This window comes from Cheilinus undulatus, linkage group 17 (assembly GCF_018320785.1).
Source record: "Cheilinus undulatus linkage group 17, ASM1832078v1, whole genome shotgun sequence".
Classification (NCBI taxonomy): domain Eukaryota; kingdom Metazoa; phylum Chordata; class Actinopteri; order Labriformes; family Labridae; genus Cheilinus; species Cheilinus undulatus.
This window is the reverse complement of record NC_054881.1, coordinates 13,000,141-13,013,469: the sequence shown is the minus strand read 5'-3', so window position 1 is coordinate 13,013,469 and position 13,329 is coordinate 13,000,141. Positions and strand designations below refer to the sequence as shown.

General features: G+C 40.7%; 1 protein-coding gene across 1 annotated transcript in view; it reads right to left on the bottom strand.

Annotated features, from left to right (window-relative positions):
* The window catches only part of LOC121524927 (astrotactin-2-like), a 615,575-nt gene that overhangs the window by 25,197 nt on the left and 577,049 nt on the right, over positions 1-13,329 (bottom strand). The window contains exon 20 of the mRNA XM_041810517.1: positions 8,111-8,252. Coding sequence (XP_041666451.1) covers positions 8,111-8,252 — 142 coding nt within the window. The remainder of the gene's footprint in view (positions 1-8,110; positions 8,253-13,329) is intronic.

Sequence of the window (13,329 nt, the reverse complement as noted above, 5' to 3'; positions counted from 1 at the left end):
ATTTATGCTGTCTTGTGATTTCTGATTTTGTTTTGGGGCGTTATGAGCAGTCAGTGAAGCAGCGAGCTGTCCAGCATGTCATTCTTAAAATGAGATGATTGACTCAAGAGACTAGGACGTGCTGCTCTGGCTACACAGACGCTGAGCGAGGTACTAACACGTATTTGAGTGTTTTAAATCACATATATGATTCCGGAAATTGTGTGTTGTGCCACCTTATGCCTTTGGTTCACAAGTTGGTCTGCTCTGCACTCACACCTCAAACGAACTGCACCAGGGTTAATTTTGAAGCAAACTGAGACCCCCTGTTTTCAAACAGACCAGAGTCCATTTTTTTTTTTTTTTGAGCTTTCACACCACTCCAAACAAACCGGACTATCTGGGATAATGGACCAGAGTTTGTTTAAAGTGGACCAAACGGCTCTTGTGTGAATGCATCCTTAATCTATAAAAGAATGATGACCACAGAGTTTTTGTACTCTGAGGATGTGCATGTGATTTCCTGCATGCTTATCTTAGCACATTACCTGCACCAGGTCACAAAAATAGCAAACATCTGATATTTAAGTGAAATACAGCCTGGATTGTGGCCTGTTTCTTCAGTTTCATTGTTTTTTGATCGAAGCATAAAACTGAAAAATCTAAAACCAAACAGATTTTTTGTTCTGAGGGAGTTTTATTTTTTTGTAACACTCTGGCTAATGATCAATTGAATTCATGAAGACCTAATGATACTAGATCAAGATCCAGCTTTAGCACCTCGGGACATTTGAGTTTGTGCTCTTGTAAATTAACCTTTTTATTTTCATTTAATCCAAATAGTGCCAATGGTGCAAATGTTTGGAAACACATTGGAAAAGCAAGAGTGTAACAGATGTGACATATTTCAAGTATGCAAATTAGACTGGTAAAGAGCATGTATACCTATGAATACTCTGGATCAAGTTTCCCATAGATTTAGACCCTGGCTGCTTCTTTTAGAGGGGTCGTATTGAGACTCCCAAAACAAACCAAGGCCACCAAATAGCAAGGGCATTAAACAACTCAACACAGCTAACAAAGCCCTGAGAGGACATGCGAACAACTGAGAGGACAGCGTGTTTCATATGTCCAGTGACAGCCACAACAACATCTGTGTCCTGTCTAGCTTGTCACATTATTGCTGCTCTTGCATATTTGTTTCAAGATGCAGGGGGGGAGACAAACAGTGCTCATAGGAAATGCACAGAGAAATACCCAGAGGGATAATATATACATATATATATTACTGTCTCAAATGTATAAAAACCTTCTAGTTTGAAATGTGGGAAACAAGCTGACAGGACAATGAAATAGAACACTTTGATCAATGTAATGCAATCCTGCCAAAGAGTGCATTATTCACGGCATTTATGTTTCTACTGGTGGGTTTAGATGTGTCAGAAACATGTTAAGTCAGCTGAGTCTCATGTGCTGTATGGTTCTCCTGTTTCCTTTCCACCTGAATTTAAAGTGAAGAAAATATATGCAGCACAAGCTTTTAATACATTGCAGTCCATGCAGACAGCACCAAAATAAACTAAAAATTTAAAAATGTAAGTAGTAAATGAGGGGTTATTCTTAGGGCCAACCCTAATGATAGATAGGATAAATCTTTCACCAACAAACTCTCGTTTAGTCAGGACTACTTTGTCAATGAACACAGATGAATTGAGGTCAGAAATTTTCTCTTTATTTACAGTTATAAGTTTGCACTTACTGTGGTTATTAATATTTGGCGCTGTGGCTGTTCTAGGATCCCCTGCCCTTCAAAGAACCTACATGTAAGGCATCAAGCAGGACCAGCTCATGTTCCTGCCTTTCCTGTGCCGACAAAGAAAGCCTGAGGCAGGGAGATAAGCAAAAAACCCAGAGCAGAGCAGGCATCAATGACAAAAGAATGACATAGATGAAGTCAGGAGCAGGATAATGGAGAAGCTGGGGTGGAGGAGGGTTGCAAAAAGTGTCTTGCAGAGAGAGCAGCAAAGCATAGACCGGCTAGAGCAGTTCAACTATGGCTTAACTAATGCTACATGCTAGATGTCTGCAACACAGTTGACTGCCACAGTAGAGTTTGGTATCACAGATGTAAAGATGTTAATTTCCCAGTGTACATCATGTTGATGCCACTTCAGGTAGGTCACATCCCTTGTCTTCTTAAAGGATCAACAAATAATGCAAGCTAGCTGTAAACCACTGCCATTCAGTGTTAAATATTGTAGAGGACATACTGGAAGTCATTTTATTTTACAGTGAAGAAGTTTAAGACAATGTTTGGAAGTTTATTTCAGCCAGAAAAAAAAAGAAACAGTAGAGCGCAAACATTTTAGGCATGTTTGGCCAAAAATTGAGGCTGAAGTAAGGTGTAGAGGACACCACTGGAAGAGAAGGAGGATTGACACAACCCCAGTCATAATCTGGATATCCTTGCATTATCATTACCAGGAGGATGGGAAAGTAATCTGTTGAAAAAATAAAGTCGACAACCTTTGGGCAGAGTAAGGCCTGCCACACACTACACGATTTTAAAATCTGAAGTGATTTTAAAACTGTGGGAGACCACAGACATGAAGACAATTTCAAAAGATTTTTCATCTTTTATCCTCTGAACGCACACACTAGATGACTCAGCCAGACTGTCACATCACTGGAGACCACACACCTGTCAACCTGCTGACCTGCCAACAACCTTGGTGATCACGTGACTTCAGAAAAAAACAAACACGGATGTCTGTTGATACTGTCTTGCTGTCCCTCCACAACAGGCTGCCCCGGCATGTATTACAGGTGCAGCAAAAATCCTAAAACACAGGAAAGACTCAGGATGAAATTCTGGCTGGAGTTAAGTTAAAGCTGAGTTTATGGTTGTGAGTGGTAAAAGTATGTATGATCCGGCTGGTGACATTACCTTGTCTGCTCGCTCTCATGGGTTGTTGTGGGTACTTCATCAGAGGCACTGTGACTATGATTTTGGAGGCTACAGTGTGATTTGAAGCAGTAAAACAATTGTGTTGACACCATACACATGGGGATTATTCAGACAAATAGTCATTTGTGACAAGGCTACGCTCGGGACACGCCCCCACGATCGTCGGGGAAGGCAAATCTTGCCCCAGATTTGGCTTAAAATCCTGTAGTGTGTGGCTGGTCTAAGGGGTGAATGTGAGGAGTATGCATGGCCGATGATACCATCCAGGCAGAAAGTAGGGTTGCCATGAGCCCAAGGGACCCAAATCTGCCAGTGGTTCTATGACGTATTTCCGGGGATGAAAAGGCCCAAACCAAAGGTGTTCCACTGAGCTTTACTTTGGCTGCCGAAGGACAACATGTGTCGAGCTTGACTCTGGCCACAGTACCCCCTCTCTTCAGCCCCAGGTTGTGGCACATCAGGCCCCCTGATGAATCCTAAGACCCTTACATGCCTTTAACTTAAGCACCTGAGTGTATAACAGGTAAAAACATTTGTTATCTGAATCAGAACCGGCATACAGGAAGTTAAACTGTAGCATACACCATAGGTTTGCATAGCCCTGTACCTAGACAAAGGCCTACGTATGAAACTTGACATGCACTTCCTTGCCATGTGGAACCACATGTCCAAGCAAACAGACTGCAAGTGTTGTAAGGCAGCATAACATTTCCTGTTTTATACAAACTACTCTGTGTGGTGCATGGGATGAACATAAGACCCAGCAACCTTTGTATTCAACCCATTACCTCCAAAATCTAACTGGTTTATTTTTAAGTCTAAGTGAACATATGTGCAAAGTTTGAAGAAAATCCTTCAAAGTGCTCTTGTGATATGTTTAGAAGCAAGGGATGAACATAAGGCCCATCGAAACATATTCAATTCATCCTTGAGTTGGAGTGGACATATGTGCAAAGTTTCAAGAAAATTCCTAAAAATAATCCTGAGATATTATCTCTAAAATCAAGTGATGAACATGAGGCCTAATGACCTTTGCCTTCAATCTGTGATCTTCAATACTGACAACCCATAAACACAATTACTCTGCCACTGGGTATTACTGTTGCAGGGACAAAATTCCCTGTTTCTTTACCTCAGTGAAGTCCATAACGGTAGAGTCCATCTCTTCTAATGCCTTTTTTCTTTTATTCTTTACTGTAATTACATTTTAAACTGCTGCTAAAAACTTATTAGCTCCATTATAACTTAATACACTTTCCTGTTCATAAATAAGCAAGTAATGTGGCTGAACAAGAAACTGTCATTTATAGAGCTTTGCTGACATACTAATGTGTAAGAATGCAGTGCTCACTGCTGCATGGGCCAATATTTGGGCCACTACTCAATCATCATCTAATCTTACAGAAAAGGGGTTTTTAACTGGTTATGAAACAGATGAAAACCAAAACTGATACCTCATAATGACCCACAAAAACAAACCAGATGAATCTGACTTCCAGTAATGCTGCCACCAATTTTGTGTCCCAAGTGGTGGTTCGTAGTGTGCTGACTGGAAGAGCCCTAATTTACAATTTCCCCCAAAAGACTTAAAGTGGTTGACATGTTTGACACTCAAGAATTAAGCAGAATGTTAAAAACAATGCTGTGGTGGTTGTAGACACCATGGGCAGTTATGTTATTTTTGATACTGCTATTTGCCACAAGGTCTGAGATTAATACAAGTTCTTTTTCGTTCATAGGTGAAATAATCTAGTCAAAAATCTCTCCTTGTATGTCTTGTTACAATAAGAAAAAATGTCAGAGATACCATAAATATTTCAAAATTGCAACAATAGATGTAGAAAAGATGCTCAACCCATTTATTTCTTTGCATTTAATAAAAACACTAATTCTTTATTGGTTGGTCGCCTTTATCATGAAAACCCTGATAAAGAGAATCTACTCTTCAGCCCACTTTTCCCAGAAAAAAAGAGATCCACCACCCTCTCCTGCCAGACACATTCCCTGCCCTCCCCATGACCCTGATGATATATATCAACTGAGACTGCCAAAACATACTATTTCAAGGAAAATGACAACCACCCTTGGCAACTTGCCAAGGTAGCACTTAATGCTTACCTCCACTGGAGAGATGGGTGAGACTTCCTTTGATTCTTACAATCCACTCCACAGCATTTGTTTACTGATGATAGGGTTCAAGAGTTCCTCGAGCCAAAATGAACACTTGTCCTTTTCTGATTACAGCATCCATTAGGTTCTGTCTCTGCTCTCTGAATTGTCTGATGGTTTGGCATTACCTCTGCGTAGCCAGTCAAAAGTCTTGTTTGAGGTTTCAAGTTATGTCTCCAGTTCATCAATACCACCAACAAGTCTGCGATTGAAGACTTCAATTATTCTTGTTTGTATTATATACTTCCATTACCACAAGTACCCACAAATGGGATCTTGGTGGCTGTTACTGACCACACCTACAAGTGGCTGCATTAGAGCAGGGGTTCTCAACCTTTCAGCCTGCGACCCCCAAAATAAAGGTTCCAGAGATCAAGGACCCCCACTTTACCTGTAGGTGGTTGAACACAACCACAAACATTCAAGAAAAGTCATGTGGAGACAAGGCTGTCCATAAGGGGGGGTAAAGGGGAGAGTTTTCTGGGGCCCAGCCAAACTGGGGGCCCATGGAGTCAGCAAAATTATGGTCTATTGTAAAGTTAAGCTGTGATATCCAAATTTTATATTTAACCTGGGAAAAAAACAACACTCTTATCAATGACGCAAGTCTCTTTTTTAAAATCATTTGTGTAGTTTATATCCTTCTTAAAAATGTAAATCTATTTAAAAAAAAAAAAAAAAGAAAGGAATTAAAATGGGTCAAAATGGGAAAAATGGGTTAATAATGGCAAAAAAAGGTGCAAAAAGGGAAATTGGATCTTCAAAGTAGCTGAAAAGGGTTAGAAGTGGCAAAAATTATAGAAGAATGGTAAAAAATACTAGAAAAATAGGCAAAAATGGGTTACAGTGGCAACAACAGGCATAGATAGTGATAAAAGGGAATTAAAAAGTGGCTCAAAAAGCTTTAAGTTGCCAAGAATGGTTGGAAATCTGGTGAAATGGGAAGAAAAATCTGTATAAACTGGCAAAATAGTGCTAACTAAGACAGAAAAAATAGGCAGATATTGTCAGAAATTGGTCAAACTGGCAAAAATGGGCATATCAGAAAGTGAGATGTGGTTAAAATGGGAAAAACTGGGCATAAAAAGTGGTAAAATGTGTTTAATAGTGGCAATTATGGGTCAACAGAGGCATCATATGGTTATGTGTTGAGAATTGGTTTAAAGTGTTAAAAACAGGCAGAAAAGAGTGGTGGAAAGGGTTTAAAATGGCAAACATAAATGGTAAATGGCAAGAATGTGTTAAGATTGGTGGGAAAAAATGATGAAAACTGGGTAAAATTTTGCAAAATTGGTGTAAAGTGGCAAAAGTGGAATTGAAAAAATATTTTTAGTTCTTTTTAGGGAATCTGGCGACCCCCTCTAAGTGTCTCGCGACTCCCAAGGGGGTCCCGACCCCAAGGTTGAGGACCACTGCATTAGAGAACATACTCTTGGAGCCATCTATCAAGTCAAAGTTCCCTGAATGGGGTTGGTTTTAATGCAGTAAATGACAAATCACATCCTGGTTGGGAGTGGACAAGGAGTTCCTGCATACCAACCTCAGATGCAGTTCTGTACTCTTTCCATTTTTACATACTGTAAGCACTCTTAAAAACTATAAGTAATAACTTGGGGACTATCTCTCTTGATCTGGTGATTAAGACTGGATTTCAGCTGGCATCACCTTGCCTACAGACAGGTTGTCTCTTACAAGCACGTGGTATTCCTGGTCATTTTTGGGTGGAAGAGAGTTGTGCTTTTACATACACTTTAATGTTTGCTTAGGGCTAAGCCCCAATTCTAACTTTGACCCCCAACTTTCCATTTTGAGTGCCCCCTTAGCCCTGGAAACAGAGCAACACGGGATAGCAGTGAAAAGTTTCCCCTATGAAATGTGATGACCCTTCAAGTTCCTGATAGATCATCAGTGGTCATTGACAGTGGGCATGCAGGTTGGCCATGCCGGGCTACGCCCAGCCGCGCCCACACTGGTCCTTGTCATCGTTCAGGGATGCCTCGCAGATGTGTTTACGTAGCAACTGCTGCACCGAACTTTGAAATACTTCAGGACAACAGCATGGACATGCATGATGTGAGCGGGCAGCTAAACCACACAATGCTTCTTTTTCCTCTGGTGGAATGAAACAGTGCTTACTGAAATGAAGCTATTTAATGTCATCGATGCGCGCAATCAGTTCTAAATGCCCCTTCCAATGGGTAGCTTGGTTATGGTAGAAAAGCACATAACCTGCCATGCCAGGCACTCGTGCTGAGTCAATCCAAGTAGAGCCAAGCCGCTCAAGTAATGGAAAAGCCCCAAAAGCTGTATATCAGGTTCTTGCCCAGTCACTATAGAAGCTTTTTGGAGGAGAGGCAGGATGTTTTCAAGAACCTCAATCAAGTCCAGTTGCCCTGTTTTGGACAAAGATTTGGATAACCATGACCTGAATGAATAAGAACCCACAAAGACTTCTTGGTGTTTTTTTTCCCTCATCCAGCTGAAGCTAAAGGAGGCCCAGGGTAAAGAGCAAGCCATTTTGAAAGTTCCCTTGTCCTTGGATAAGGCCACAGTAGGTATTTCTGGGGAAAGATGCCCACTTTTGAAGGTCTGACTGCTAAAGAAGTATATAAAATTCTTGTCTCGCTCCTCACCTGGAACTAATGTAACCTTGGTAGGCCCTGTTAGGAACTCAACAACACAACTCAAAGAGTTACAAGGGCAAGAAACCAAACACAACCATGGTTGCATAGGTTCATTAGCACATATCTGGAAACACATTTTCCCTGCAAGTTCCACTCTATTTTCTTTTTACACAAATTGAGATCTGGAAATAATAAGGGACTTTCCATACATCAAAGACCCACGCAGAAACCTTGAAACTATATCCCTACTAACTGCAACACAATACAATTTATGACTCATGTTTATTCATACTTTGAAATAATAAACAGCTACGATAAATCAGAATTAAAGCGGCTTAGTAAACTTGGCAAAGGGCACGGGCAGACTCACTTGTAGAGACTGTCGGGTTCCAGGCACTTGAAGACCACTGAATAAAGCACTGAATGAGGATGGTCCCCACTCCTCTTTCCCGCAACAACACAGGGCGATCCGAGTCCGGAGAAGAGATCATCCATCAAGCTCAGGACCTCACCTGTTGGAGAGAGAAAATTGGACAAAAGAAGAAAGGAAAGGTGGGTTAGAAGTGAGACAGAAATAAATAAATTGAAAGTTCGAGCAAAACAGAGACTTTAGAAATGTAATTTGAACTCTTTGCCAAAAAAAGAAAGGGGAAACTTTCTTTCAGCGTTTTCTTTCATCTATCGGTCTTTGTCAAACAAAAACAATGCCTCATGTTTTGTTCCAACACATATTTCAACACAGGAAAAACAATCGTGCACAGCTTTGTCCTGAATTTGTTCCCATTTGTAGGAAAGCACCTTTTTCCTTATCAACAATTGTGCCATTTGCCTCGGCATGTGTTTGAGTTTCACCTTTGCCCGGTCCAGTGGGAGCCATTTCCCCAGCACCGAGCCCAAGGCTAAATTAAATATGACTTTTTACTGGCAGCAGCCCATACACACTACATTATTGGACTGTAAGAAAACAGGATTTCTTTCCTTTATGGGCATATGGTAGTGTTACAATGATATCTCGCTGAGCACCCTCGCCTCTCACAAAACGCTGCTTCACAAGTTGTGAAATATCTTTCATGTCAGCTAACGGGAAAGGCAAGCGACGCACACTTGTTCATTTAGACACACACATGCACGACGCCAGTTTCCAGTGCTCATGGGGGTGATGGAAAAAAAGAGGGAGCTGTCAAAATAGTTTAAAAGCTCTCAAACGGTTGGATTTCCAACTATTTCTACACGAGGTAAAGGGCAGCTTAGTTTTAGCTTATGATACATGGGCCAACTTATAAACAGAGGGAGTAAGTCTGGCTGGTAGGGCACAAGGGGATGGTAAGAAAAGGTTGCAGAGGAGAGGAAAAAAGAACTGCACGAATGAATGATTTGACCTTTTCACAGAAAGAGCTCTGTGTATAGGAGGTTTTCCCCAAACACATTCCTGCACTGTTGCAGGGTTGCTCTTTCGAAGGTTTTCACCTTTTTTAAAACGTGATTCAGATTACAGTTTGGACGCATTTATTGTACAGTTAAATCTGCTTGGGGTTGACAAAGAGCTGCCAGTATGTCTTAGGCTGTCTTTGTCTTCAATGTTGGGCCAATGTCTAATGGAAACAGATGACGGATTATGTTTGTGCAAGATAGTTCTATCTAGACTCACCATCTGTTGTATTTCACTGTAAACAACTTACTGTATAGCATCATACACTTTCATTCTACATTTCAACTTTCACTTACGTCAGGACCACCAGCACACCCCATAAATTACCCCATAAACAGATGGATTTTTTTGTCTTCCATTAGAAATTTTTGGAATCCAGACATTTTACATTGATGACCTTTAGTGCAAATGTTAACTCTCGGTAAAACAAGCAAAGTCCATACTAGAACTGTCATCATACCATTTTATACAATAACAGTGCCAACAAAAAATGACCCCAAAACTAGTTACTGTCGTTATATTTGACTTACAACCTGAACACTGAATAAACCAAAACAAGGCAATCTGGTAAAATGATTAAAAATCTCCTAAAAATAATAACACTCATAAGATATTTCCACTGAACTGTCATGATAACACATGATTCTACTCTATTTTTCTGATTTCCTATATATGTATTTAATTGGAGTCACTGTTGGTGATGTGAAGGTCACAGTCAACAGTCTGCAGGTTGGGATTTAAAGAAAAACTTTAAGGGACCAGGTGACATCACTGTCCCTCTCTGCTGTCTGATAGGTGCTAACAGGACGTTACAAATTTGCCAACGAGGCACTAAAGCCGGGTGTACACTATGCGATTTCAAGCCGATCACACGACAGTCATGGCAGAATGTCATCTCATACTGTATGAAAGAATCGCTTACGTCACACGACCATGGCGCACGCGTCGTGTGCTTACATTGTACAATCCGACGGTCGTGCACGACCTGAGTGCTCACACTATGCAACTGAAGTCGGGACGGACCATGACAGAAACCCACTGAGTTTCCAAAAGACTCATACACTCAGGGTGAAGTGCCTCCAGTCATTTTCCCCCTCTCTCTCCTCTATATCTCTCCCATTCTCACTCTCTCCCACTCTCTCCCTCTCCCTGTCCTGCTATCTCCCTCTATACCACACACACAAACAGCATCACCTCTGTGTCAGCTGCAGGTCCGCAGATAGGAATACGTCCTGCTCATTTATTTCCTTTATCCCGGGGATACATCAGAAAGTGATTCTAGCTGTTGTCATGGTAATTTAGGACGTTGTCTGAGCGTTTACAAAGGAAAACAATCCCCAAAGTTGTTTATTCTGCTCGCGTTTCTGCTCTCACTGTGAAGTATCTGGAGTCATATGACCAAAATATCAAACATGACAGAAATCCTTCAGACCAGTCGGGAGCAGGTCGTGGGGTCGTAGTCAGGCCGTGGTCGGCCGTCATACCGCCCTCTACATAGCATGACAAATGACGCCCGTTCCAACTGAAAGTTGGCCCAACTTCAAAGTGAGTCATGCGACTCTAAATTAGTGGCTGAATCGCAGGAAAATCACACAGTGTACACCCGGCTTAAAAGGACTTTACACAATGCATGTGCAAATGAGATGCTAACAGGGCTTTTCATAGGCTGTTAGCAGGGGAGCCAATAAAGATACTTACCAAAATGTATTTTGAAAAAAGACACTGATAGGACTTTTCATAAAGTATTTGTGAATGGGATGTTAAGGGTACAAGGCCCTGGAAGTCTCACAGATATGCATATACAAAATGCTCTGCCTTAACAGAAAACACCAGTGCCAACAGCTACGACCGCAGTCCAAGTAGCTGAAACATTAGTGCCAACAAGTGAAAGACAACTGCAAGTTACTGCAACACAACCACAAATTGCTGAAGACAAAAAGACAAGTAAGACTGGTAAAATGCAAAAAGCTGACTTTGAAATGCAAAAACCGACAACTGAAAAAACCTGACAACAGAAGACCGAAAGACACATGGCATAAACAATGAAAGGAAAACCATCTTCACCAACAGACTGATCAAAAACCTGCCCAACTGTTGTGTGGTCAGGATGACTTCTTTAAGCCTCAGGATCAGATTGAAGTAGATGAAGATGGCTTTAAGCAGTATGATGGCATCATGGACGCCATGGTGAGTATGATCTATGCATGGTTGGAAAACCTGGTGAAGTTTGAGAAATTTCATGGTGTCAATAACACCCTGGACACCAACACCAGAAAGTCTGACACTAAGGAGGAGGAGACTTAAATCCTTGTTGTGGAAGGCTTTCTGCTTTACACCAACAACCCTTTGACTACGGACAAAGACATAGAGATGGTGAAAACATGGGCTATAATGAGCTGGCGATGAGTATAATTGATTTGCTGCAGTTGTTGTTTTACAAATCCTGTTTTTGCAATTTTTGGTAACTTCACCTTTAAGGGGCACCTGTACTACCCTAGAACTTTGAACCAACATTTTTTACCGTGTGTAAAGTTTTATAAAACTTCACTCACTGACCCTTGGCAATGCAGGTGTAAAGATTTGTTAATTGTCTTGCAGTTAGTGTATTAGAGAGGCTTAGTAACAGGCCGAACGATAAATTACCGCTGTTGCAGACCACTTAATCTTTTGCAGGAATACCTGATCGAACGATTTTCTTAAGATTGACCGCTGACGTTATTTGGCCTGCGTTCATTATAGCTTTTAAGTGTTTTCCCCCATCTTTTATTGCAAGCTACAACTAAAGGAATGCCAACTAAATGCCAGATTTCTGCTACTTCATGAAGGCTAAAAGTAGAAAGAGACAGCTCCAAATACAGCAGGGAGTAAAAGGAGGGTCAGGGGAGAGAAGACAAACAATGGTAGAGGGAAAGAAAAAAAGGACGGTAAGTGCTCTGATGTTTCATGAATTTGGATGTGGTCACGGAGAGGAATGGTGATGTCAGTGGATGTTTTGATAATCAGAATAAATCAAGGAACTGATGCGTGACTACAGAGCAGTTCAGGGGAAACCACTTGTGAGCTGATGTATGGAATTATAACATAATCCTGACTTCGAAAATCACAAAACCAAGAAATCAAACGCTGGTGTAGCGTAGAGAGTGAGCTCACCATTGGTTTCTCTTTCAGTCTTTAACTGAAAAGCTTAATATTTATCATGCCTGGGGCACAAGTTTTGATTTTCTTATACAGCCTCATTTATAACGTCCTATGGCTAAACATACGCATTGACAGAACACAGCTTCTGACAAAGGAGGGAATAAACAGAAGAGGGAAGAGATTATTTGCTTAACAGAGTTGTAGCTTAGTTTGGTATGTATAGCTCAAGTAACAGCCTCAACTGATGAATAATGAAGGTAATGTAGAAGTTAAAACACTACAGTTCCTCGAGAGTGTCAACATGAGGCTGGCTGCAAAATATAGGAATCCCTATAAGGCCCTATACTATGTAAATGTACTGGGGAATAATCTTTATTACTCATGTATTCACTATAAAGAGACAGACCAAAGTGCATGGCTGAGTAACTGACAGGTGAAACAGTTATAACTCTAAAGCAGTGGTTCTCAACATTGGGGTTGGGACCCCCATGGGGGTTGCAAGACACTGAGAGGGGGCTCCAGTTGCCCTAAAAAAATTAAGAATATTCTTTAAATTACACTGTTGCCACTTTACCCCAATTTTGTCACAATTTTTACCCCTTTTTATAATTTTTACCTACAAATTCTTAAAACATTTTTACCATTTAACACCTATTTTTTGTCAGTTTTAAACTCTTTCCACTATTTTTTCTGCCTGTTCTTGCCACTTAAGCTTAATGTTGGCTCTGTTGACCCATTATTGATACTATCAACCCCTTTAAACCACTTTTTACACCCAGTTTTTCCCATTTTAACCTATTTCACCATTTGATATGCCAATTTTTGCTTGTTTATCCAACAGTTAACCCTTTTTTGCCAGTTCATATTAATTTTTCATCCCATTACACCATTATTGTTTATTTTGCCATTATTAACCCATTTTTCGCAATTTTTTTTAACCATTTTAGGGATTTACATTTTTTAAGAAGGCTTTTTAATAAGTACATGACTAAAAAAGAGATTTTTTTCTTTGAGAAGAGTGG